The sequence below is a fragment of the Rattus norvegicus genome, chromosome 8 (genome assembly GCF_036323735.1).
Source record: "Rattus norvegicus strain BN/NHsdMcwi chromosome 8, GRCr8, whole genome shotgun sequence".
NCBI classification, from domain to species: Eukaryota; Metazoa; Chordata; class Mammalia; order Rodentia; family Muridae; genus Rattus; species Rattus norvegicus.
In genome coordinates, this window is record NC_086026.1 from 54,652,466 (window position 1) to 54,678,418 (window position 25,953).

The 25,953-nt window shown below is 49.3% G+C and overlaps 1 protein-coding gene across 2 annotated transcripts in view; it reads left to right on the forward strand.

Moving 5' to 3' along the window:
- Positions 1 to 25,953, forward strand: part of Dscaml1 (DS cell adhesion molecule-like 1) — a 316,989-nt gene that overhangs the window by 15,412 nt on the left and 275,624 nt on the right. For both annotated transcript variants that reach the window (NM_001108141.1, XM_039081433.2), the window contains exons 2-3: positions 1,509 to 1,826; positions 4,378 to 4,524. In NM_001108141.1, the coding sequence (NP_001101611.1) occupies positions 1,509 to 1,826; positions 4,378 to 4,524 (465 nt within the window). The remainder of the gene's footprint in view (positions 1 to 1,508; positions 1,827 to 4,377; positions 4,525 to 25,953) is intronic.

The following is a 25,953-nucleotide window of genomic DNA, read 5'->3' on the forward strand; positions in this document are numbered from 1 at the left end:
CAGTTGAGAAGGTTAGGCACCTGTGATGGAAGGGAAGGGAGTTCTGCAGGCAGTCAAGACCAAGGCTGGATTGGACAGCCTTCTTGTTCCAGATCCCTGTAGGTCATCTGGAAAATGCACTGAATGGGGACCAGATGAACTTTAGGGATCTAAGACAGCCCTCAGGGACTCCCACTGCCTTCCATCTCTAGTTTCTCCACCCATTCTTCTTAGGCTGTGATTGCGAGAGACCCTTTCTCTGTCATCTGCAGTAGGCTAGGAAGAACACTGGAACACTACTTAGCAAGGTCTCCGAACTTCAGGTCTGCAACTGCCCTGTGTTCTTGGACATACCCCTAAATCCCTGAGACCTATCGAAGTCGGGGAGGGAATCTCCTGGGTAGTTGTTTTGTTATGTCAACCTGACACAAGTTATAATCATTTAGGGAGAGCAAAGCTCAAGTGAGAAAATGCCCCGTTATCTTGGCCCGTGGACACACCTGCATGGAATTTTCTTAACCTTTGATGTGGGGGAGGGCCCAGGTCCCTGTAGGTGGTTCTACCCCTTGTAGGCTGAGCAAGTCATAGGGAGTAAGCAAGAAGGCAGCATTCCTCCATGGCCTCTGCTTCAGTTTCTGCCTCTAGATTTCTGCCTTGGCTTCCCCTCATGATAGACTGTGACCCGTAAGGCAAGCAAAGCTTTCCTCAAGTTGCTTTTGGTCGCGTGCTTTAATAAAAGCCATGGAAACTTGAATTTATACAGACGATAAAAAGAGAGTTGCAGAACTGGGGAAGTGGCTCAGTGGTTAAAAGCGCTTGTTCTTTCGGAGGATCCAGATTCAGTACCTGGATCCACATGGTGGCTCGCAACCACCTGTGACTCTACTTACCGGGAGATCAGATGTCCCGCTGGCCTCTGTGAGCACCACATATGCGTGTGATACACATATACACACAGGCAAAACACTCATGTATATAAAATAAAATAAATACTTTAAAAACACAGAGAGATAGAGGAGGAAGAGAGAGGGGAAGGAGGGAGTGATGGAGGGAGGAAGAGATGGGAGGCAGGGGGTGGGGCGGAGATAGAGGCCATCTTCCCCTTGGAACTGGGAAAGTGAGTTAAAGGGAGGGCTGAGAGTCAGTCAGGCTGCAAAGAGTAGGTGGTGAGAACAGATTAGGGTGCCTTTGTCTCCTCTGATACGTGCATTGTCACCACAGTAGATGGTGACTTTGAACCCTTCGTGCGATAGGGACTGCAGCCACCTTTCTGCATGGACTCCGTTCCACACAGTAAACGAGACTTTTTGACTTTTGCCACTCCTGTACCAACTAACCTAGAAAGGTCTATAGGCCAGGAAGTGTCCTCTCTTCTTTGCCAGTGACTGGTAAATAAAATGGTGCTCAGTAAGGTTCATTGGCTGCCTGACACTTGAAGGCCAGCTGAATCAGTGTCAGCCAGCAAGGCTTCCATGATGTTTCTGTTACAGCAGACAGTAACCAAGTCTCTCTCCTTGCCTCCCTTTTAGCCCGCCCTGAAGATGTTGGCACCAGCCTCTACTTTGTAAATGACTCCCTGCAGCACGTAACCTTCTCCAGCTCTGTGGGTGTGGTGGTGCCCTGCCCGGCCGCTGGATCCCCCAGTGCGGCTCTTCGATGGTACCTGGCCACGGGGGACGACATCTACGATGTGCCACACATCCGGCACGTGCATGCCAACGGGACTCTGCAGCTCTACCCTTTCTCCCCCTCCGCCTTCAATAGCTTTATCCACGACAATGACTATTTCTGCACCGCAGAGAACGCAGCCGGCAAGATCCGGAGCCCTAACATTCGCATCAAAGCAGGTGAAGGACCAGACATCTGGACCCTGATAGGACTCCCTGTGAGGTCTAAACACAGAACAGGGTAGGCAGGCTGGCATTGCGAGGGTTATATGTGGTGTGTCCACGAGAGCTTGAAAGAAACATATACTTAGGGACAGCTTGGCCACCTACTGTGTGTGCTTGGGTAGAGTGGGCACCCCATCTATGCATTCAAAGTGAGCACTGCACGTAAGTTGAGTGAGACGGAGCTCACCCTTGAAATAGGAAAATGTTGCTTGAGTTTCATTTTCTAAAGCCTCCTTTTCCTGAAGTGTATCAAAGGAAGTGCCCGTTATCATATGTAACTGAAGCAATTTCCATATGGTTCGACTAATCCCCAGCACAGAGATTCACTCACAGCACCCCAGAAGTCTTCCCTCTTGCTTTCTGTGGTCTCTGTTCTCAGGACAGCCATTTTCTGACTTGGAATAATGTGGGTGTTTTGCCTTGTTCGTGCTTTGTAGAAAATGGTGGCCTACGTTCCACCCTTTCTGGGATCTTCAGTTCACCATTCTCATGGTGACGTTTGTCCTTACTGTTGTGTGTGGTAGAACGTCCCACACGATCACTGATGCATAGTGTTTCACTCTGCAATGAGGCCATGTGCTATTTGCCCATCCCACTGAGTGAACGTTTGAGCACCACACAGCTCAGAGAACTGCTACTGAAGTATATTTCATGATGGAGAGCCACAGTAGGGAGAGAGTCGGATCTCCAGAAGAGTCTGTGAGGGGAGGGAAGCAGGGGCAAAAAGGAAAAGGCTTTGCTCTGTGGGTCAGGTCTGGAAGTGAGAGGCAGGCTTGGATTGGCTCTTTTTAACTAGGACATCGAAACACACTATCCTTCTGATATGGATAGGAAGTGCCTCAAATAGAAGTGTGGCCAGTGGTTTTCTTACAAGGGCACCCTGATGCAAGAGGGCAGCTTACCGTGCAGCTCCAGTGTGCCATCTATATCTGCATTGGACAGGCCCAGGTGAGGAGTTCCTGGGAGAGCCAGCAGGCCTAGGGTCAGACCCTTCAGAGCACTGGACTCTGATCTCCCACAGAGCTTCCCTCACGGGACAAGGCTGCCAGTATCCAAGCCTAGAGCTGTAGAAGTGTGAGGGTTAAGCCATGACTGCTCTCTGCCTGTGTGCTGGGGGACCCACTGATGCTGAGGCAGGAGTCTTCTCTCCCAGGCTCCTGTGGGTGTCTTCTTGGCAGCAGGTCCTCTGCATTGCTTGGCCCTAAGTATAACCCCAAATATCAAACTTGACGCCTGGATCTAAGTCCTGTTCTAGTCTCCATAACCAGGAGCCCTGAACCAGGGGAAAGGCCACCATTTATCTCCAGCTACATGCCTCTCCTTGAGTTAGAATCAGCCTTCTCAGTAAGTCTACAAAGGTTTCTTACTGATGATGAGGCTAAGTCAAAGAAGCATTTTCCACACACCTGGCTTTTTGCATAGAGTTCTACAGATAGGGAAATTGAGGTTCAAAGGTTAGCTTACCTGCACCCAGTACCCCGAAGCAGCTCAGGGGGGTTCAGGGCCTACTTGACTGATATTTTTATGTCCTCCATTTGACTGATATTTTTATGTCTTCCTCAGCTGCCTCCTTCCCAGAACTCTCGGAGTTTGTGAGTTACACAATTCACCCTTGGCCTCCACTACTCTAGGACCCTTGGGAGTCAGCTCCCTCAAGCTCCTTTGTGAGATTGGGTGGAGGCTGCCAGACCCACAGGAGTTTTGGACTGGAGCCTAACAGCCAGTCTCTCCCCTGTTCCTTTTCTTCCCTCCCTTCTTTTCCTCTTTCCTGGAGAAGAGAAAGGATGAAGGCCTGAGGGGAGCTGGGTCCACTGGAAATACATGAATTAAAGAGGTTTTTGATGATACCAGAGAGGCTGCAGGTGCACTGTTTAGGGGGAGAATGCCAGGGCCCTAGGTGTCGCCCTGGCAACCATGGCAAGGAGAGCAGAAGGGCATGCTGCCCAGGTGTCTGCTGGGGACAAGGTCTGTAGGCAGTGGGGGCTCTAGATGTCCCAGCTCTGCTTGGCAGAGAAGGGCGGGGAAGGAAGGAGCGAGCCCCTGGCAGAGGCCAATCTGAGGAAGACAGGATAGACAGAGGCCTTCATCCCACTCTTAAGGCAGGGTTAGTCTATGTGCAGGATATGACACATGAGTAGCTGCAGATGACACTACACGAGAAGTGAATACAGGTCTGGGAACAGGCAGAAAAGGACTCTAAATGGTCCTAACATCAGGAACAAGACTGGATAGAATATAGCAACAGGAGGTAGAGGGAGTATCTGTGTCTCAGACAACCCTGGTTTGAATTATTCTTTTCTACTGCCTACTGGGTAGCACCAATCCCATGAAGAGCTCAATGTCTAAACTACATTTCCCAGGGTGCATTGGAATAGGCCCACACTGCTGTTAGCTCATATAATCTGGGTTTTATTTTGTCAAGTTATGGCCACTGTGCCCAACACACTTATTGCCCCCTTTCCCCACCACCATGGCCATGTGACACTCTTCTTTCAAATTCTCACAGTTTTCAGGGAACCCTACACCGTCCGGGTGGAGGATCAAAGGTCAATGCGTGGCAACGTGGCTGTCTTCAAGTGCCTCATCCCCTCTTCAGTGCAGGAATACGTTAGCGTCGTGTCTTGGGAGAAAGACACAGTCTCCATCACTCCAGGTAGGGAATATGCATGGGTGGTGGCTGACAGAGCTACCTGGGTGGTGGATGGTGCCTGAATTGGTCTACGATCTGAACAAGATGGTGACAATGGCTTTAGGGATTGATCTGCTACTGTTCTGAGAAGTTTTGGCAAATGGTCACCTTTGGTGTCCATTTGATCGTCTCTGTGTGGAATGGTGAAGTCCCTGTGCTGAGGCCTGTGCTATCTATGAAGGTTCTACAGACACAGGGTGGGGCTGCCATTGATCCCTGGGGCTCCTTTTGAACTTGCCCTGGCTTATGAGAGCCTTCGGCAAGCTCACCTTTGAAGCGTGGTAAGGAAAGGCAGGGCACATTTGTGCTCTGTGTGTGACTAGGGTAATGAGTCTGGAGGTTTGGGGAACTGGGCTTAAGGAAGTGTGCATACAGGAGTTTTACTTCCCCATGAATCGACAGAAGTGTCATAGGACTTCTCAGTGACTGGTGTTAGAAAGGGGTTAGTCCGTGTTGTAGGCTTGGAAGCCCTTCGTTGGTTCAGTCTCACCTAGGAATGATTGTCTCTCCAACAGGAAACAGGTCTTAGAGCTTCACAAAAGGATCTCTTAAATCTTTATTCAACCTTCCAGGCTCCAATACACACCCTTCTCCCTTCCCCATACTGCAGAGGCTCCGTCGTTTCCCTTCCTCTTTGCAGGTTCTTTGCAGGAAGACTTTCTTCCTGTAAAGCAGAGCATCCTGACCAACGTTCTTCAAGTGACCCACTGGCACTGAGGTCCCCAACCAGTTGTCTGACATGATCCATGGTTTCCAGAGCTAGTTGTAGACGACAAGTCTCTTTGGGAATGGTTCTCAGCCTGTGGGTTGTAGCCTCTTTGGAGATGGAATGACTCTTTCAAAGGTCACCTAAGACCATCGGAAAACACAGATATTTACATTACCATTCACAACAGTAGCAAAATTACAGTTATGAAGTAGCAATGGAAATAACTTTATGGTCGGGGGGTCACTGCAACATGAGGACCCGTATTAAAGGGTCGCAGCATCAGGAAGGCTGAGAGCCGCAGTTCTATAGGAACTTGTTATAGAATCGGATTCTTTATCCTGCCGAGCAACTTCCAGCCTGCGGTGTGAGCAATGCCTTTGAGACAGCAGTGTCCATAGGATCTGAATACTTTGAAATAGCGGAATCCAAATCTCTGAGGAGGAGGCCTAAGTCTCAGCACTGACCTGAGAGCTTCAGATGGTTCTAGGGTACAGCGGGATGGGACCGAGGCTCACGTGTGTTTGTAGTTAGCATGGCAGGGGCTCTTTAAAAAGACATAAATGTGTGTGCCCTTTCTCACCACTTTTCTTCTCTCAGTTCCAAGCAGATGTCCAGGCCAAAAGATTTCCCATCATCCAATAGCTTACAGCCTGGTCGTAGCAAGGCAGACTCAAAGCTACTTAAAGATGCCTTCTATCCTTTCTGTAAAACTGTAAGTGAATAGGAGCTGTCTGGCTAGAGAGTCTCTGAGAGAAAGAGACAAAAGGGAGATAAGGAATCAGGGTGCGGGAATGGTTCTGTGGCCACTCATAGAAGAAATGTTTAGACCTCATGGGAGTCTCTGAGGGAGCACTACAAGGCCAGGACAGCGGTCCCAAAGGAGACATGGTGTGCACATCAATGGGTAACTGAAGTAGGGAGCACAGGCTGGAGGATGTTGGCACAACTCTGGGGAAGCCTCAGAAATGACAGACACTGACTGGGATTCCCATATTTCTAGCAGAGTCAGGCATTTAAAGACCATAAGGAAATGTGGTATTTCTTACACACTTGGGCTTATGGATGAAGCATTATGTCCATTAGAATAATAATTACGTTATTAAAACTTTTTGAGCACTTACTATTTTCCTGGCACTGGGCTAAGACACCTTCATACATCATCTTCCTTTAGCCTCACAGAGGCCCAGAGTGTATTTCCCCCTCTCCACTTTACAGAAGAGAAACCCAACGCTCAAAGAAGGAAGTTCTTCCAGATCACGTGCCTATTACTCAGTTAAGGCATAAACGGAAGCAGTATTTTCCCCAAGCCTCTGCTTCCCCTGTATGCACACAGACATCCCCAGGTTCTCTGAGTACCATGAAGCTTTAAATGTACGTTGTAGGCATGAGAGCTTTGTGGGGGGGAATTGCTCACCATTGGGTTTTTAAGGGATGCTTTGGTGGAACCAGACACAGGTAGTGATTAAGAACCTAGAATCTGGGACCAGACTGTCTGGGGTGGACGCTCATTCCATTGCTTATTAGCCGAGTGAGTTGTCTGCCCTCCTAGGGCCTCACTTCCTACAACTGTAGAATGGGTCCATAGGGTTGAAATAAAATAGGCAGTGTTCAGAAGGTTGCCTGCTGTTCTAAGGGGGTGCTGGGTTGTAGCTGTCGTTGTTTAGGTTGAAGAGAGCATACTTCATTATTCCCACTGGTTCCTGTTGTGGTGTATGCATTTCTACTGTGTAGCCGACCCGTGTAGCTGACTGGAATGAGAACAGTGGGGTTTCGTTGTGGTTTGTTTGTTTGTTTGTTTGTTTTCTGCACGACTCCTTGTCTCCTAACACATTGCCCTCCATACTCACCCAGTGTCCAGTGAGGAAGGAATGCCCCCTTGAGAATTCTGAGGGACTCGGGGAGACGGCCCAGATGAGGAGGAACATGAGGGCAAACTGGTACCAGATAGGCAGACTAGAGCAGGTGGGGAGCGAAGTGTGACTAGTTTATGTGCCCGGGAGCTGGAGGCAGCAGGCTCCCCCAGGCACCCCTTGTAGTTGGTGCTTCAGAGCTGTCTTTGATGTCAGGACCAGGCTGGTAGCCCCAAAGGGCATAATTACCAGAGAAGTGGCCTTGATGCTAATCTGTAGGGCTGTGTTAAACTTTGGGGGCCCGCCTTTCTTTCCTTTGGTCTCGGAGAATTTCCCTCTCCTCCGTTACCCTCCAGTTCCAGCCATAATCATTCTAGATCCTTCTCTAGCTATTTTTTTTTACATCTAGGGATGGTCTTCCCAATGCATTTTGAGCCTAACTAACATGCTCCTGGGTTGCCCAGGGGAACCAGAAACAGTGGGGTTTAGTGCCTTCTGGTCTCTGTAGGTAAGGACCAAGATCGTGGCCACAAGGCACATGCTCTAATTTTGGAAAATGCAAAGAGCGTATAAAATTTCATAGAATAAGGCTTTTATATCCCCAGTGTTCACACATACCCAGTGTGCATACCCTCTGTACACATCGGTATGCGCTTTGTGGTAAGCAGGGGCTGCTTCTCACTGTGGAGGTGTCAATAGTCTCTCAAAGCAGAGAACGGTGCAGCAGTGTCTGCATCCGGAGCAGGAACCTGCTTTCACCTTAATCCCTAGATCCATGGGACTAGTCTCTAATATTCTATGCTTCAGGACCAGCAGGAACAGGTGCTGGCAAGCTAATGGATGAGCAGGCCGATGCGGACCAATTGAGATCTCAGAAAGCGTCCTCCTTGACAAAGGCACTGGGAGGAAGGCCTGTTGGCCACAGAATGGGAGCCAAGCCTCCTGTGCCTCTCTCTGGATGAGCCTGGTATCTAAATAAGCTCCGGGAGTTGAGTATTTGCTCACACGCTGCCCTTTCTGGCTAACTATGCTGGCTTGGAGCAGGCCACTAAAGCTCTCTCCAGCTTTTTGCTATGATTTCTTAGGGCTGGGAGAGGCAAGAGAGATGGCTCCTGTCTCCACTTGTCTCCCCAACCTCTCCTGCCTCCAGCTTAGGGCTGGTTTCGAATCTGACCTTCTAAAAGTATATACAAAATTTTTGACCTGCTGGATTCCTACCCCAGTGTCCCTCCTAGAGTACTTACGTGTGTGTGTGTGTGTGTGTGTGTGTGTGTGTGTGTGTGTGTGCGCATGCGCATGTGGGCAGAATGGTGTGGTGTGTGTGTGTGTGTGTGTGTGGTGTATTATGTGTGGTGTGGTGTGTAGTGTGTGTGGTATGTGTGTGTATTGTGTGGTATTGTATGGTGTGTGTGTGTGTGTGCATGCGGGCAGAATGGTGTGGTGTGTGGGTGGGTGGTGTGTAGTGTGGTATGTGTGTGTGTGTGCATGTGTGGTGCATGTGTGGTGCATGTGTGGTGTGGTGTGTGTGTGTATGTGTGGGTGGGTGGGTAGTGTGTAGTGTGGTATGTGTGTGTGTATGTGTGGTGTGTGTGGTGTGTGTGTGGTGTGTTATGTGGTGGTGTGTGTAGCGTGTGTGGTATGTGTGTGTGTATTGTGTGGTATTGTATGGTGTGTGTGTGTGTGTGAGTGTGTGTGTGTGTACACAATGGGCATAAGAGGACTAAGGGCAATATACAAACACAGATCAGAATTAAGGCCTTCAGTGGAGCCGAGATGTGGTTTAATTTCCCATCTGCATGATCACCATTACAATGCATGTTATTGGATATAAAGATAAATCCGGCCCTGTTCCTAATAGCTTTTAATTTCCACCAGACCTGATTATATCGAAGCAGGCTCCTTGTGGGAGTTTCCCAGCATGCTCTTCCCCAGCATCCTGACTGGCTTTCTTAGCCCCAGTGGGGAGTTTTGGACACAGCTCAGATGCCAGCCAGATGTATCCCCTGCTGCCCTGGAGGATGAGCCTGGCTGAGCTGCCTTGTTAGTGTGGAATGGGGCTCTTGGATGCTAGGCTGTCACTGGGCCTTGGTCCAGCATTGGGGTATATCAGGGACTTTGCATCTTGAGGGAGGGGGCAAGCAGGGACAAAGGGAATCTGTTGCGGAAGGGATATCTCTAAAAAGGCTCTTGCTTCAAAGATTCTCATCAGACAGTGTCTTGTTTATCTGGCCTAATGGGCTCTGGTCACACCCTCTTCATATCAAGATGATTCTTTTCTTTTCTCCTGGAACTTAGTATCCATGTGTCCCCTTCCACGGGCTTGTATCCCGAGCCTGTAGCAAATGTTAGCACTCCTTTGGCTCCCTTTCCGTTGTTTCTATCTGTCTGCATAGGAGGGTGGACAATATTTTCTTCCTTCATTTTATCCTCAGGACTAGCGTAACACTGCAGCAGAGTGATAAGGATAACAAGATTAAGGGCGATGCCTATCATGCGTGGAGCCCTCTTTCTGGGTTAGGCATTTCATGTATTCTATCTCTAATCCTCGCAATCTCTTTTAAGACAGATCATGATCCCCCACCCCTGTTTTATAGATGAAGATATTGAGATGAAGATATGATCCCCCACCCCTGTTTTATAGATGAAGATATTGAGGGAGGCTAAATATCTTACTCAAAGCCACACAGCCGATTAGATTGTGGCCTGGAATGGAGAGAGGGAGAGGGAGAGGGAGAGGGAGAGGGAGAGGGAGAGGGAGAGGGAGAGGGAGAGGGAGAGGGAGAGGGAGAGGGAAGGAGGGAGGGAGGGAGGGAGGGAGAGAGAGAGAGAGAGAGAGAGAGAGAGAGAGAGAGAGAGAGAGAGAGAGTCTTCTGACTTACCTTGCTTCTTACTTCCTCTCTAGAGCAGACTCCTTGGGAGAAATCATCTATTCTGTCCTTAGACTTCAACCTAGGAGGGAGGGTCTACTCCTGACTCCTGCACTTGCCTGGGGACAGAAACATGTTACAAGCCAACTCTAACTTTGAGTGCTGTGACCAGAGGTTTTGGCCTTTCTAACAGAACCTCAGGTTGGAGATCTGTAGACAGGATAACCATTCTCACACGAAGGCTGTAGGGGACACAAAGATGGCCCTGCCCTGGGAACCGAGCCCTGAACTCCTGCCTTGGCTCTAATGCCTGGAGGTGGACGATACCAACTGAGTAAACAGATGCAGGCTTTGGCTCTGGGACACAGATCTGCTCTGTGAGTTACAGTGTACTCAAGATGACTTTAAGACTACTTCAATCCCATGCGTCTTCCTCTGAGTTGGAAGGCTGGGAGAGGTGGGCACAGACACAAAAGAGATGGCAGAGACTCAGGAAAACTTTAAGTGGCCACAAGGAAGCTGCAAGTGGGTTATAAAGCACCAGGGTTGGAGAGGCTCCTGGGTCCCAGAGCTGAGCCTTCTTGGTGACTAGTGGGAGTCTCAGACCTAGACCTAAGCTCTTGGGCCTGTTTCTTGGCTGCTCCTGTTTAGGATACACAGTTTCGATCACTCATGGGGGGTTTTATTTATTTACTATTTACTGCAAGCTTCCCACTTTGTCTAAACTCTACCCACCTTTCAAAATCTTTTCAAATGCTACTCTGCTCATTCCTGCTAAAGACTGAATTTAACCACCACCCAGGCTGGCCTCCTCCCAGAGATCCTTTTCTACAACCTCTATCAGCTTTATCAGTTTCTGGCTTGGGTGATTAAGGATGTTTTAGAACCTATGTCACCCCCATCCTACAGGGTGTGGCACCCTCTAGGACACGTCTTTACCCAGCCCCTTAGGCAGGATGCTGAGCGGGGGTGGGTCGTCAATGAGGATGAAGTGTCTGCTGTAGCTCTGACCCTCAGAAGCAGGAAGTGATCATATCTGGTCATTGTGGGGGGAACCAAATACCTGATGTGTGGTGTTGGGCATCTCTGATTTGCCTGCGCTTGGCCATCACCTGATGCACACTTGGCCCCTATGGAGGGGTGCTGCAGCACAGTGGACGGCAGTTCCTTCACCCGGTCTGTCAGCAGCGTGCGCTCTGTCTAGCTTAGGGATAAGTGTTCCTTCAGAACAACAGTTTACGACACACTCTGGGGTTCTTTTGTTTGCTCTATAATTGTCATTGTGCCCATTCTGCTTCAGGGTGGGGGTGGGGGCGGGGGGGCACACGGCTAAGTTTAGCCACTTGTGTGATGGGAAGAGAATGAGTACACATCAAACCACACATCTGTAGGCCTGGTGGCAGCGATTTGCATGTTATTTGCATGTTATCTTGTTTCGGTCTCCTGGTTAAGTCCATGAGATAAAAAAAACCTCCACCGGCAGATTTAAAGAAAACAATACCAGGGGCTGGAGCAATGGCTCAGTGGTTAAGAGCACTGACTGCTATTCCAGAGGTCCTGAGTTCAATTCCCAGCAACCACATGGTGGCTCACAACCATCTGTAATGAGATCTGATTGACCTCTTCTGGTGTGCCTGAAGATAACTGCAGCATACTCACATAAATAAAAAAAAGAAAAGAAAAGAAAAAAAAAAAGAAAACAATACCAGAGACCTGGCATTTGCTGCAGAGCACACGGCTTCCACCAGGCAACCCTGAAACTCTTGTTCCTGAAGCCCAGGCTCTTTCTCTTGACAAGGACTCTAGGGCTGTCCAGGGTCTTCCAGCACTCCTTGTTTCCAGAGGCAGCTGACTAGAGGAGAAGGTAGCTGATCTTCCTCTTTCTATCTGCGTTGGTGCAGAAGGAACAGTGGACTTAAATAGTCATAGACGCTTTCCTCAAGCACTGAGAGGAGGCCCCATCTCCTGAAGTCTTTAAACGGATTTTGAAAAAAAAAAAAAAACCAAACCAGATGTGATGACATATCCCCTGGCATTTGAGAGGTGGGAAGTGAAGAATCGGGAGTCTAGCCTTGGCTGCATGAGACTCTATCCCAAAAACAAATAAAAAAAAAAAAAAAAACAAGAAAACCCTTAAATCTAACACACTTTGTGGGTTAGAGACTCAAAGGAAACCCTCAGGACCCACAAAGGCATGACCCACACTGAAGGAAAACCACAGGGATAGCAGCGGAGAAGAAGACAGTGGACAGTGTCCAGCTTTGGCACTCTGCTGTAATATGCACTTTACCTGGGCTGTGCCATCGCCACACGCGTCCTACTGGCAGGTTCTCACTGCCCACATTCCAAACTCAAGGGTCTGAGGCACAGGAGTCTGCCACCTGCCCCAGGCCTCGGCCCAGAGAGTCTGAGCCTGGTGCAGTGTGACTTCCCTCTTGGGCTTCCTCACCATCTGTGTTTGGCACAGCCTTTCCTGCGGTGCTCTCAGTACAGAAATCAAGCTGGTTCACAGCTATCCTACCGTGGAGTCCTTCCTGTCACATCTGTGTGACACAGAGATTTAAGGGATGCCTTGAGTAGAGAATGGAGGCTTGGGGCAGGGAGGGGTGAGGCTGTAGGGCCTTCCCAAGGTCATCAGGCCATGAGGAGCACAACTGGACTCTGGTTTCGAAGCCTTTATCCCAGGAGCTCTCCAGGCTCGTCTCCCCGGGACTCCTTCCAATGTCCCAGCAGGCAGCCTGCTCTACTCATTCGCCAGTTGGTTGGTTCCAGAGCCATCAGCTTTCGCTCTCCAGTCAAGCAGAAACGTCCGTGTTCACAGGCGCCTCTGGCGGTGTGTGCATGTGTCGTGTTTTGCTTTTCCACTTAGTTCATGGCAGGCGCTGCCTTTCCAGAGCACCCACTGGGTGAAATTTCAGCAGATTTAAGGCCGTTGCGGGCTAACGCCCTGCCCCAGGACCGTGCTGCGACAGTGGACACAGAACGTGCAGCATTATTTGGTTAAGTTGGCACCTCTGTAAGTTACCCTGAAATCAGAGCAGAATTCTTTATGGAAGGTTATCCTATACATAAATCATCATTAGACCACCTCATTTTTGTTTAATGCCTACCTAACTGTGCTGCAGTCTAAAAATGTGTGTTTAGTGAAGTCAAGGGTTGCAGGGAAATTATAGGGTTTTTCAAAAACCCATTTGCTTTGCCAGTGCTCGCATCAGAATCAATCTTACCTTCAGCTCTCAATCGCATTGCAAACAGGCAGGGTTGCTTGCCGAATCCTGGCATTTAATATAGGGTAGCGTTTATTCAGAAGGAGCCAACAGTGCTTGCAGAATGGTAGAGCTATGTATAGATGCCACTTCCTGCCAAGCCTGTGATTTTGAACTCTGTGGTGCGTCCGTAAGCCGTCTCTGCTGTAGGGAAGGCCATGGCCGGGGCCCTGTGGAGATGGCACCCAGGTCGTGAGTGCTTAGGGCGAGTGGGCTGGAATGGGGGATGGGAGGGTCCGCATCTGTAAGGCTGCATGTGTTGATGCGTGTCAGCACGCAGAAGGCACGTAGACAATTCTGTCTGATGATCAGAAGGAGGTTTAGCTAGGGCAATGGATGGCCCTTTGGTCTGGTGGGAAAAGGGGGTGATTTAAGGGGGATGCTGTACCGCCTACCCCTGCAGTGGCTGGAATGAAGAGGTCACTGTTCCTGTGTAGCCCAAAACTAGTAAGGCCCACTTGGAGTCTCTTTATGATGGGGTGAAGCTAGAGTGTAAAGAATGTGGGGTCAGCGTTCAGAGACCAGGGTTCAAATCTCACTCTACTCCTGACTTCCCATAACGATCTAGGCAAGCCTTTTAGCCCTTTAGACTTGTGGAGTGTTGCATTCTCTAGCTTTGAGGATAAGAAATTACATACATTTTCCCATATAGGGAAATTCCATTTTACATATATATATGCCATTAATTTTTTTCATGCAGATATGTCCTCTACATATAGATATTCCGTGTGTAGAACACTGATTCTTTCGACTGCTAGGCACACTTGCACCAAGGCACTTGGGCCACAGCTGGAGTCCCAAGGAATTTGGCCAAGTGCTCAGCTGGAGCCCCAAGAGTTCCTGGGGTGAAGGCTTCAAAGACCAGAATCCGGCGGAGCACCTCCCAGTGACACACCCTTAGACAGGGCCTTACAGCCTCATCCCTCCACGATGCCAAGCCTTCATTTCTCTGACCGTTCAGTGAATCTGTTAGATCACGAAGAGTGAGCACTCCAGTGTGTCCGTAGAGGTGTGAACACCTAGGCGGATGAGAACCTATTTGCAGGGACTCCTGTGACCTTCATTGGAGCAAGCAAAGGACTGGCGGGATGGGCCGGCGAGGTGACAGAGACGGGAAGCACCCTGGCACGTGCTCCTGTTTGGTGGGCCACCTGACAACTGACTGCGCCCTGAGACCTGCCAGACCTTGTCCTCAACACCCCCTCCTGGTCAGTCACCTTTCTCATTGTTGTAGTCTGCAAAGGACAACTTAAGGGAGAAGGGCATCTGTTTTGGCTTTCAGTCTGAAGGTAGAATGCATGTTGGAGGGGACAGCATGTTGGCAGGTTGTAGTGAAGGGAGCATAAGGCTGGGTGCCTGTATCTTCACAGAGCAGGAAACACAGAGAAGACAGGAAGCAGGGCAGGGCTATAAGCCTCTAAGATCCTACCTACCCCAAGCCCTATCCATACCCCCCACCCTGTGATCCACATCTTCCAGCTAGGCTCTACCTAGCACTACAATCTCTCTCAACAGCACCACTGGCTAGGAACTAAGAGTTCAAACACAGGCACCTGACCTCAACCCCTGGTGCCAACCTGCCTTTTGGTGGAATGTAATGAAGTGAAGAGGAAGGGCACGGTGCCAGGACCAAGAGCTCTAAGCTGGACGTATCTCCCTCTCACATCTGAGGGCTTCCCCTTCACTTCAAGTCACAAAGGCTCGGTGCTCAGAACCTGTCTCATACCCATGCCTTTTGGGCATAGAATCTGTCAGAATCCTGCAGTGAGTCAGAAGGCAACAGAGGAGGATGAGAGTGAGGAGCCGTGAGGATGGAGGTGGAGCAGGGGTGGCGTCTGGAGTTGTGTCCAGCGTCTGCCCAGGTATTTTGGAGCCAACTAGATACAGAGTGAGTTGACTTTGCCTGGTGGTCTCGTGGGCTCTCTGAGACTCTTGGAAACAAATGTTCCCTTCTTAGAGCACATGGCTGAGATCTTCCTGAGTGAGCTGTAGCAGTGGGAAGAGCTTGCCTCCAGGTCTTCCAGAGCACATCACTACAAGCCATCGTCTAAGGAAGCTGGTTGTAGAGGCCTCCCTGGATACGTGTGTGGCCAGACGTAGCAGGCCGTAGCTGTGTGTGGTGCTATGTATTGAGTCAATTCCTTCCCCTACATTGGCATAAGAAACCACCAGCTGACTGAATTTTTAGTTCATTATTTAAGCTACAAATTTTTTTGAGCACTTCCTGTGTACAAGATGCTGTGTTATGCAGACAGTGATTCCCCAGGGTCTTTGCTTAAGGACCCCAAGGGATTGGGGTGGGGGAATTCCTCTTCCCACACACCCAAGAAACTCAACTTAAAATAGATATGTATGCACATGTATAAATAGTATGCACAATGTAATTTGTACATATTGAATATGTATGCATGAGCATTCACACACACACAGCCTTATCCTCTGTCACCTGCCTAGAATTCTAGCAATTCCCGGAGCAGAGACCTGAGGGAGACACTGTGGTTTCCCGTCATGACACATGGCATCTTGGAGCAACCCTCGTAGGGTGCACCTTATGAATTGGTGACTGTGAAGGCTAGGCCTTGCCTTTTCTCTCAAATAAAGAGGGCAGTTCCCACCCCACCCCCACCCCCTTTATTTTTAAATGTTCTGAATTTTATAGATAGCCTTGACTCATCGTTTAATGGGGTCTATTAGTCATGGAAGGATAGACAGAGGCATAGACGTCAGTAGGAAGCACCAATTCTGTTTTTGAGGGCCTTAATGTCTGACAAGTAAAGATTCGATCAGGATACTGGTGTTCCTGACCCAAGATGAAGGTGTGGGTGACATTAATGTCAATGGTACGGAGTTAGGGGCATCTCTAGTGCTTAGACAAAGCACTAGAATCCTACAGTATACACCCACTGGGCAGAGTGATCTCCTACAGAGGGGAGTTGTAGACCTGCTGGATGTCAAGCATAGAATCACCTGGGGAACTTTCAAGAACATCAGTGTCTACACATGCACACATGCACACACATGCACACACACACCCACCACCACCACCACCACCACCATCATCATCATTATCATCATCATCATCAAGTGATGATCACTGTGGGTGAGCCTCTGCTTGTTAAAAGCCCTGTGTAGTTCTCACTGGCAGTTGGGCTCCAGGTAAAGGAGACCACAGGAGTGAGGCCCTGGGGAGCTATAAAGCATGATTCATGCTTAGGGAACAGTGTGTCTTGACTGAAGCTCAGGAGAGATCAAAGATGAGTGTGATCAATGCCACATGAGCCATGTATTATTAAAAGGCATGGGAGCCGCTGAAGATTATGAGTTGGGTAGGGGTGTTGAGTGGTGTTTTCAGGGAAAGGGAGCTGGTCCTCAGCCTCAGGTCCTGGAGCCCATGTCTGCCTTTGAATTTCCCAGAGATTATTGCTAGGCATCCTTAGGGAGGTGGGACATGGATTAGCCTTTCTTCTACATGCCCCATTCCCATCATGCTCCAGTCCCATAATCCATAGCACTCCTAATCAAAAAATTAGAACTCTGAAATAATCCCCAAATCTGAAGAGTCTTGAGCAGCAGTGCTTTATGACTTTTCCTAGGAAGACACGAACAATTGTCTATTCACTTGACCAGTGGCAGATGGAGGGATGATTCCTCCCAAGTCTGGAGAACCAATGAGTTCAGACTGAGGGATGATCCCACCCAAGTCTGGAGAACCAATGAGTTCAGACCGAGGGATGATCCCAGCCAAGTCTGGAGAACCCAGGGGTTCAGACCAAGAGATGATCTGCCCAGGTCTGGAGAACCAGTGAGTTTATGAGGTTGCCTGTGGGAGGATGGGCAACTCAAAGCCAAGCTGTATCACCTAAAAGCTGTCCCAGCATTGGTGATGACTCAAAAAAAAATTGCCTCCCTGGAGCTTCTGACACAACTTGCAGGCAGCTCCACTGAAGACTCCCCTCTCCATAGGAATCGCTCACTGCCTATGTAATCTCCTACGAGTCTTTGCTTTTGGAACTCACTGAATTTCAAAGAGATTCAGAGCTTCCCTTGGTTTCCCAAGTGCAAGGAAGGACTGACTGTTCAGTTCTGAGGAAAGAGCTAAACAGCAACCAACTTGATCTCACAAATAGAAAATTCCACACCTAGTCTCTCCTTTATGGGTTTCAGCAAAATACAGTCACACTAAAAGCACTGTGTGAGATCACTTTCAGGTTATGGTCACAAGGTGTGCTTGAAATGGAAGTGATTTTAATACTTAGACTTGGGTCTCATCCTGGAGATCTCTCTCTCTCTCTCTCTCTCTCTCTCTCTCTCTCTCTCTCTCTCTCTCTCTCCCCCTCCCCTAGTCTCTATCTCTAGCTAAAAAGTTTGGTATTAAGACACTTAACTTTTGGTAATGAGCTAGGTTTTATGGTGTTCTTACAGTCTAAGCCATACTTTGGTATGTGTTACATTTGTGGAACATAGAAGTCACTCCCTTCATTTACAGATGAGCGCATGAAGGCCTGGTGACTCCTGTATTTCTCTCTAGTTCCCTGAAAGGGACAGGCTCCAGGGACAGCTTCTGAGCTGGATGGAGTAAGACCCTCTGCAGGTTCTGGCTTAGGTGTGATCTCATGTTTCCCAGAACTTCTCGTTTCCTTATGATGGGAGCCCATTACTAATGGAGATGTGCTTGGCCAACCTGTAGGCCACGACTGGCTAAAGAAAGCAGTGGTTTGTACTGACTAAGCTCACCTCCTTAAGCCCCTTTCAGGTTGTCTGATTTCATTTGGTAATTTTTTATTTTTTAGATGGGTAACTTAGTGTCTTAGTTAGGGTTTTACTGCTGTGAATAGACACCATGACCGAGACAACTCTTACAAGGACAACATTTAATCGGGGCTGGCTTATAGGTTCAGAGGTTCAGTCCATTATCATCAAGGCAGGAGCATGGCAGCATCCGGCAGGCATGGTGCAGGAGGAGCTGAGTTCTACATCTTCACCCGAAGGAAGTCAAGAACAGACTGAGCATCCCCAGGCAGATAGGAGGAGGGTCACCACCCCCACCCCACAGTGACACACTTCCGCCAACAACACCACACCTTCTAATAGTGCCACTCCCTGGGTCAAACTTATGCAAACCATCACACTGAGGCTCAGGGCAATGCTTTTCCTGACATTGGGAGTAGTGAGAGGGTGGGAGAGGAGGAACTTCAGAATCATGGCATTTGAGGATATCATAAAGCACACAACACTTGCTGTGGGGCAGGCCTTGTAAGAACTGCTTTATGCAAACTAACTCTGACTATTTAAAGAAGGGGAGGAGCCAGTACACACACTGAGAAAGAAGGGGAGGGGCCAGAGAGCACACTAAGGCCCCAACTTCATCCTCCTCCTGGGGCCTATTTCCTGAAAGCATTTTCTCTCACAAGACATCCTGCTGGGGCCACCTGGCTCTCAGCTCTAGGACAGACCATCTGCAGTGGGTGAAGACTTCAGGCAATGGGTCTTAGATCTGGACACCAGTCCCCAGGCTGCCAATGGGCTTCAGTCTACAGGTTGGATGTCCAACTCACAGGCCTCAGTCTGAGCACGCACAGGTTGGGGTCTGCAGTGTGAGGTCTCAGACTTAGGGTAATAGCTCACACTGGCCACCAGGTTACCTCTCTAGATCCTTTCTCCGCATCCCCACTCCTGTGCATAGTTTCTTCGATCACATGCTGTCTCGGAGTATATTGGCCTCTACGCCTAGGAAGCTTGCAGAAGGTCCTGGTTTCCACTTCCTCTCTGAGCAATGGCACAGCCTTTCTGCACAGGTTTCTTCTAGGGGAAGCCCTTCTGGCCTTTCCTGATCCATGCAGCTCAATAAACTCCATCAAAGTCACACTAGGTATCGGGGCTGTGGTGACAAGTTGGTGCCCTGCAACAGGGAAACAGACAAATTAAGAGAAGCGCTCCAGTGTGTACGTTAAGAAATCCTCACACCATGGTCACAAAGAGACTGGATGGGCACAGTAGCCACAGCCATGCTGACATCAAAGCCCTTAGAAACCAGTGCGGGTGAATGCAGTCTGCTCAGTCTATACAATGAAGCACTGTGTTGCAGGGGGAAGCAAATGCTCCAGAACTTTACACACTAGCCTGGACATGTTTCGGGGAGAGTGGCAAATGGGGAGTGGGGTGGGCGGAGAGCGAATTGCTGAAGCATGAAAGCAGTGTGGGGCCGTGTGTATGAAGTTTGAAAACATGCTAGCCAGTCCTCCATAGTGTTTCCGGGTATACACATATGCAGCAAGAGCATTACAACTCGTACGGGACAACAAACACCATACCCAGAGGAAAGCTTACCTCCAAGGCAGAGGAAGGAAATTCGACGGCCTTTCAGAATGTCTTATTTCCTAAATGGTTTCTTCTAAAAATGATCTGAAGAAAAAAAAACAGGACTTTTTACTTTATTTATATGCTCTTTTTTTTTTTTTTTTTTTGGTTCTTTTTTTTTTTCGGAGCTGGGGACCGAACCCAGGGCCTTGCGCTTCCTAGGTAAGCGCTCTACCACTGAGCTAAATCCCCAGCCCCTTATTTTTTTTTTAAACATGCTTGTTGTATCTCATGAAAAAAAAAAGGGTATTTATTTTCCGGCAGGGTACAAAGTTCTAGAAGGCTGACATGAGCTCCAGTTCTCTCTGATATTCTGCCATTGGGGTGTGGAAAGGTGGCTGATCCTGGGGGATGTGAGGAGGGGTGGGTAGCCTTGCAGGGGACGCTGGTGTACACATCGGCTGCCCAGCTCTGTCCTGTGGACACTTGTTTCCTCGACCAGAGTCGCTTTAGGGAGGGTTGGTATGCATTAGTTGTTAAATAACAACAATAAACATGGTATAAATATGAGAGGAGAAGAAATGTATCTGCCGTGGGACCCACCATAATCTGTTTCTCTGTTTAACGAGAGCCTGGAGACCCAGCGTGAGGCCACTGAAAATTAAGAACACTGGGAGGAGCGATGGGTTGCATGGCCTAGCATTCGCTGCTTTCCCAAAGCCACGAGCCTGGGAGGGTCTTAGCAGCCCTTTGTCCTGGGGACAGGTGATCGACAGTTGCACACAAACCGTTGAGTGACCATCTGGGCAAGGGAAAGTGGTTTGGAGATGGGAGGCCAGGAGAGACTCTCATAATTAGCCCCTTGGATAGGCTGCTCCCAGTTTCCAGATCATGTTACAAGAGAAAGCTGGGAGCTAGGGTCACAGTACACGGGGAAACCAGAGAGGGAAAAGTGATCTCCTGCTCCACCCTTAGTGTCCCTAGAGCCTGCCCTGGGATCTGTGAAGCTGAAGGTCTCCCAGGCAGAGGCCCACAGGGATTGCCAGCTGGAGTCTTGCTTTGGCTCCTAGAGGCACCTACGTTTATTACAGTTAGCCCTGGTACACTGATTGCTTCTGTCTTTTCCTCCATTTATGTTCCCCTCACCCAGTTCCAGGGTGGTACATACAGACGGGAAACCAGCTTGGCAAGGCCTAGAAGGAGCTTTGAAAAGTCACTGAGCCCAGTTCCTTGGCTGATGTACGAAGATGCCATTTGCAGCCCTATTTGGACCTGGGACCCAGGTCTTAAGAAGCACCCTACTAGTGGGACATGGTGATTTATGGCTATGATCCTAGTACTTGGGAAACTGAAGCAGGAAGATCTTGAATTTGAGGTCGGCATGGGATGCATAGCAAGACTGTCTCAAAACAAAAGGAAGGATCTTCTTATATTACAGGATGAGGGCTTTGGCCTCATCCTCTAGGACAGAGTAGACTCGTGCTGAGACCCTCTGAAACTGGACCATCTCATCATATTGACTGCGGGCAGAGTTAGTAGTGTTATCAGTGGATGCATGTACACGTCTGTGTGTGTGTGTGTGTGTGTGTGTGTGTGTGTCTGGGTGCGTGCATGTGTGTGTGACATCTAGAGAGGAGTACCGGAAGGTTGTTACTGACCGTCCTGTTATTTCTAGGGAGTTGAGTGATTTTTTTTTTGGATTCTGGCTTGTAGTCTCATAAACTTCTCAAGTGTATGTGGAGGATGTGAGAGCTGGAACATGGTCTTCATACTGTCTCCCCTGCGTGACTCCCTTGCACACAGTAGGCATTCCAGTCTTCCTTGGAAAGCCCCTCTTTCATAAAGTTCTTGGCATGAACTAAAATCTAGAATCTGCTTTCTAGGGATTCTACTGTTGAGCCCCCCTGCTGCCTGCTCCCTGCCCCTGCCCCTTGAGGAGGCTTCCTTCTTTTTCCCTGTGCTTACCAGGGACTGGCAGAGAACTCCTGTCCTCTGACCCTGGGGTCCTATTCTTCTTGGGATGGCACCGCATTTCTGTACTGATCCCCTCTACCACGTGGCAGGATTCTCTCTGTTGCTTCTGGACGTGCCTAGGCTTGTTATACCTGTTCAGAAACCCAGGCCTGCGGGAGTAAGGTTCACACTGGAGATGTCCTAGCAGAGGGGCTGGTGAGCCACTCACCAATATGCCCTGCCTTGGGTTTCTCCCTGAGCTACTTCATGGAGTTGGCTCCCTCTCATCACTGGTTCGGAACAGCTCTGGGCTCTTTCCCTAAACCTCTCCATGCTCTTATTCCCCAAACCAGAGTAGCAGCTTTCTAAAACCTAGATAGCAACAGGATGCCCTTTGCCCCTTCTGAGCTGTATCAGCTGGCTTGAATCCTAACCCTGTGTTCTTCTAAATGCCCGGCATCCTTGCCAGGATGCCTACGTTCTTGTGAGGATGTCTGCATATACCCAGGAAGCCAAGATTGCCAGCTTGTCTTATGTTTCTAACCTGGGTTTGTAGTTTGATTCTAGTCAAGAGGAATTTCCTTTTAGGGGGTCTTCTGAAAGAAGGGAGTCTGTTCCGGGGAGGCTTTCGATAGGAAAGCAGGGACAAGGTGAACTCAGGTCCTGGACCAGGCTCTTCTGAGCAAGCTGCTTGCCTCATGCATCTCTCACAGTAAATATGGCACTGGTAACAAGCTCTTTCTTCGTGGCTGTCATTTATTGTACCAGCCTGTCTTGTTTCCCTGAGGACTCTACCTGGTTCTTTCTGGAAAGTTCTTCCTTGACCCATCCTGCCCCTTTTATTCTAAATGACTATGCATATTATCTACATTCTCCATTTTGGTCTTATAGAAGTGGTTACCTGACTCCTTCAAAGTCCTGGGCCATTTTGGGGGTTGGGGGAGGGGACAGGGAGGTCAGGAGAAGAGTTCTTGTGTCACCCCAGGACTGATGTCCAAGGACTTCTGACAGAAGTACCGGGTGTTTCGAAAGTTTAGCTCCTTCAGGCATGGTGCCCCTGGGCAGTGTCTCCCAGCCTTCTCTACTCACCACACAAGCAAAGACATTAATCACCATATTGGGTCAAAAAGAGACTGACAACAGCTAGAGATCCCATGGCTCATGGGATCCTACCTGACCCAGGTCCTACCCTCACTCACCTTGGCTGAGGGGCCTTGGTCTATAGTTTGGGCCAGGAGACTGTAGATCTTCTATAGGCAGGTGGTAGGTAGGTAAGGGGTCAGTCTAGTAATTGACTAGTAGATACTGTGATACTGAAGGATGGATGGTTTAGCTGGGCAGCCTCTCCTCTCCCTTTTCTGCCCTCTTTCCACATTACTTTTTCCCAAAGAGACTTGAATTATAGAGTAACTGTTTGGAGGATGGGGAGGGGGTGGAGGGGCAGTAAACTCTCATCATCAACTCACATTCCCCCTTCTGCTCCTGGGGTTAAGCATCCCCATGCTGTGGTACTTCCTTTGCCTTCTTTCAAACACAGGGAGTTTGTCTCTCTGCCCCCACCCCAGTCACTTTCCGGCTGTGCCTTCCCAGCATGGGTCCCATCCTGGCTCTGGTTATAGTCATAGTTCAGGTGACAGTTGGGGTGGCTTCCTTTCTCCAGTAGAACTCTCTCGACATGAAGGTATGGAAGATCAAGGAGCCACGGCTGTCGAGGGGGAAAGGGTGACAGAGACAGAGTGATGGCAGGGAGTTGAATTAATTCCCTGGTGTCGGATTTAATGAAGGCCTGCCTTCTGCACTGCCTCTGAAAGGCACATCATGGAGCGATCGGTGCTGGGTGCGTGCACAGCTCCAATTAGGAGCTTCTGCATCTCACGGGGGTGGGGGGGACAGGGTATCTTTGAATCTCTAGGCTCTGGGGGGTTCATCTACCCCTCCCCCTTCCAGCCTCACACAGCCCTGAACCAGAAGTCAGAAGTTCCGCTCCTCTTAAAGGGGAAAGACCCCAGGGTCTGTTCTTGGCTGCCTAAGAGGCCTCATTTTTCTCTCTGATGTCATCTTTTTATGTGTCCTTAGGTAAAGCCTAGACTTGACCTTGGCAAAAGATGTCTATACCGTCTTGTCCCTAGAGATCGCATCCCAGAATTATGGATGCTTAAAATGGAGAAGGTGCTTTGGGGATAATTCATTCCAGACTCACATATTTTGTGCCTAGAAAGCCATGGTTTCTACCGTAATCTCTCTGACCTTCTGTCTCTGGTCTGCTGTCATGCAGAATGAGCAAGAGCTGCATGCCAGGGTCAGGCTAAGGCAGAGGTCTCAGCTGCCAACGTAGAGCGATTCTTGGAAACCCAGTTGGATCGTAGCACCTCAGCTTTGTACAGCCGACAAAGAATATATACATGGTCTCCTAGAACCCCGGTGTGGGCAGGGCAGGGAGATGCTGCTTCGGGGTCAGAATCCTTCGTCACCCACTAAGATACAGCTTTGTACAACTTCCTCCGCTCAAGTTCTCAAAGCCTTCTTCTGAAAATTGAGAATAATAACACTTATCACACAAGTTAATAACAGAGCAGACTCGTTTTATAAATGAAGATTAAAGCTCTGAGGCAAAGTGACATGCCTAAAAACATAGCGGTGACAAATGGCAGAGGAGAACCCGAATGTGGGTCTTCTGGCCTCTTTTCAGCACACGCAGATGCTAAAAGGTGTGTCTGGGTACCGCTTACTGTTACCTTCAGTCTTTCCACGATGCTCAAGTACTTCAGAGACCTCATATCTTCCCATTCCAGCGCTAACTCTTTTTTTTTTCTTTTTTTCGGAGCTGGGGACCGAACCCAGGGCCTTGCGCTTCCTAGGCAAGCGCTCTACCACTGAGCTAAATCCCCAGCCCCCAGCGCTAACTCTTTGCGGTAGCTTTAAAGGTGTTCCCGTTGCATGTTACAGAAGTTTAGAGAAGTTAGTTGCCTCAGCTCATGAGCTCATTAAGCGGCTTGGCCAGGATTGGAAGCTAAGGTCTGCCTGACTCCCAAGACGATGCCATCATGTCTTTCTGTATTCCAACCCCTGCCGCCATCTTGAACTGTAGCTCCCTTGGGACAGATGTGGAGCACTGGCAGAAGATCAGAAACTCATCCTTACAAAGGTCGTTGGGGTCTGGATAAACACGGGAAAGGAAGGTCTGACCATTCATCCAGGCTGTCCTAGCTTCACCATGGGGCCCTTGAGTCCTGACAACAGAACTGGTGATGTTTTCTGATGATGATGGGGGTAGGCTTCTCCTCCAGTATTTTCTGAACTAGGAGGAGAGCTCCTGAGAGTGAATGGAGGGTGTTATTCAGCAAGAACACAGTCTCCCTAACAAACTACCTGTTCCTGGCCACCAGACCCTGTCCTTTGCCAGTCTGTCTACCTGACTGAATAGGTCAGGGGCCACCCAATGGCTACCCAAAGAGATGCTCTCCAGCCATTGCTCCCAAACAAATCTTCTTTGTCTCAGCAGCCTGTTTGTGGCGCTTTCTTCTAGGTGTGTTGACCTAGAAGTGTACTGGCCTGAGCACCACAGTGTTCCCCTGCTCTCAGAGTTCTCTTAAGTCTCATCTGCTAAAATGTGTTGAGATGGGCTTGAGGTGACACGCCCCCTCCCTTCCCTTGGTATCAGTGGGACAACAAGCGAGACCCTAATGTGCGAGCCACTGAAGTAAATAAATACAGGTTATTGTCCTGCCCTGCAGGTTTTGGCTGACGAAGCTGTCCCTCTTGCTCAGCCATGGCTTCAATAATGAGCAGCAGCTTTTGTAGACCTTGTTCTTGGTTCCTGAGGTTCCCATTTCCTGCACCCAGGAACCAGGACTTTGGATAAAAATGGGAAGGCTTAAGCTGGGCGCAGAATTCCATTTCTCTAAAGTCACACACACACACACAGTTCAGGGTGCTAAAATAACAATTAGGTCAATAAAGTCCTCTCCATAAAACCTGCTAACAAATCACATCCATCAATAATTAGCCCCTTCGAGGCTCTCAGCCTGCAGAGACTCCAGTGGATAGTCAGTGGGAGACACAGGCCTGTGCTGGGTAGGCGAGCCTCTCACTTTCTGAGGAAAATCTCCTTGTGTGGTGACTTTCACTTGGGAGAGAGCAAAGCCAAGGGTCAAGGCCAACTTCTGCACCTCCTATTGCCTTGACCTTGCACAAGGGCACTGATGTCTCACACACTGAGCCTCTGATTTTCCTCTCAGGTGGCTTCCAGGCCCACAGAGGTAGTAGGTTTGAGGACACACAGCTGGCTCTGTGGCTTAGGACCTGGCTGGGCACCAGAAGTGTCTCAGAAAGATGCACACTTTCTTTTACTTGACCAAAGCTTCCCCGTGAATCACTGCCTTCTTCCCTTGCCTGCCTCTCTGCCCAAGCCCAGAGATGGTGCCCAGGCTTGCTACAGAGAGAAGTAACTG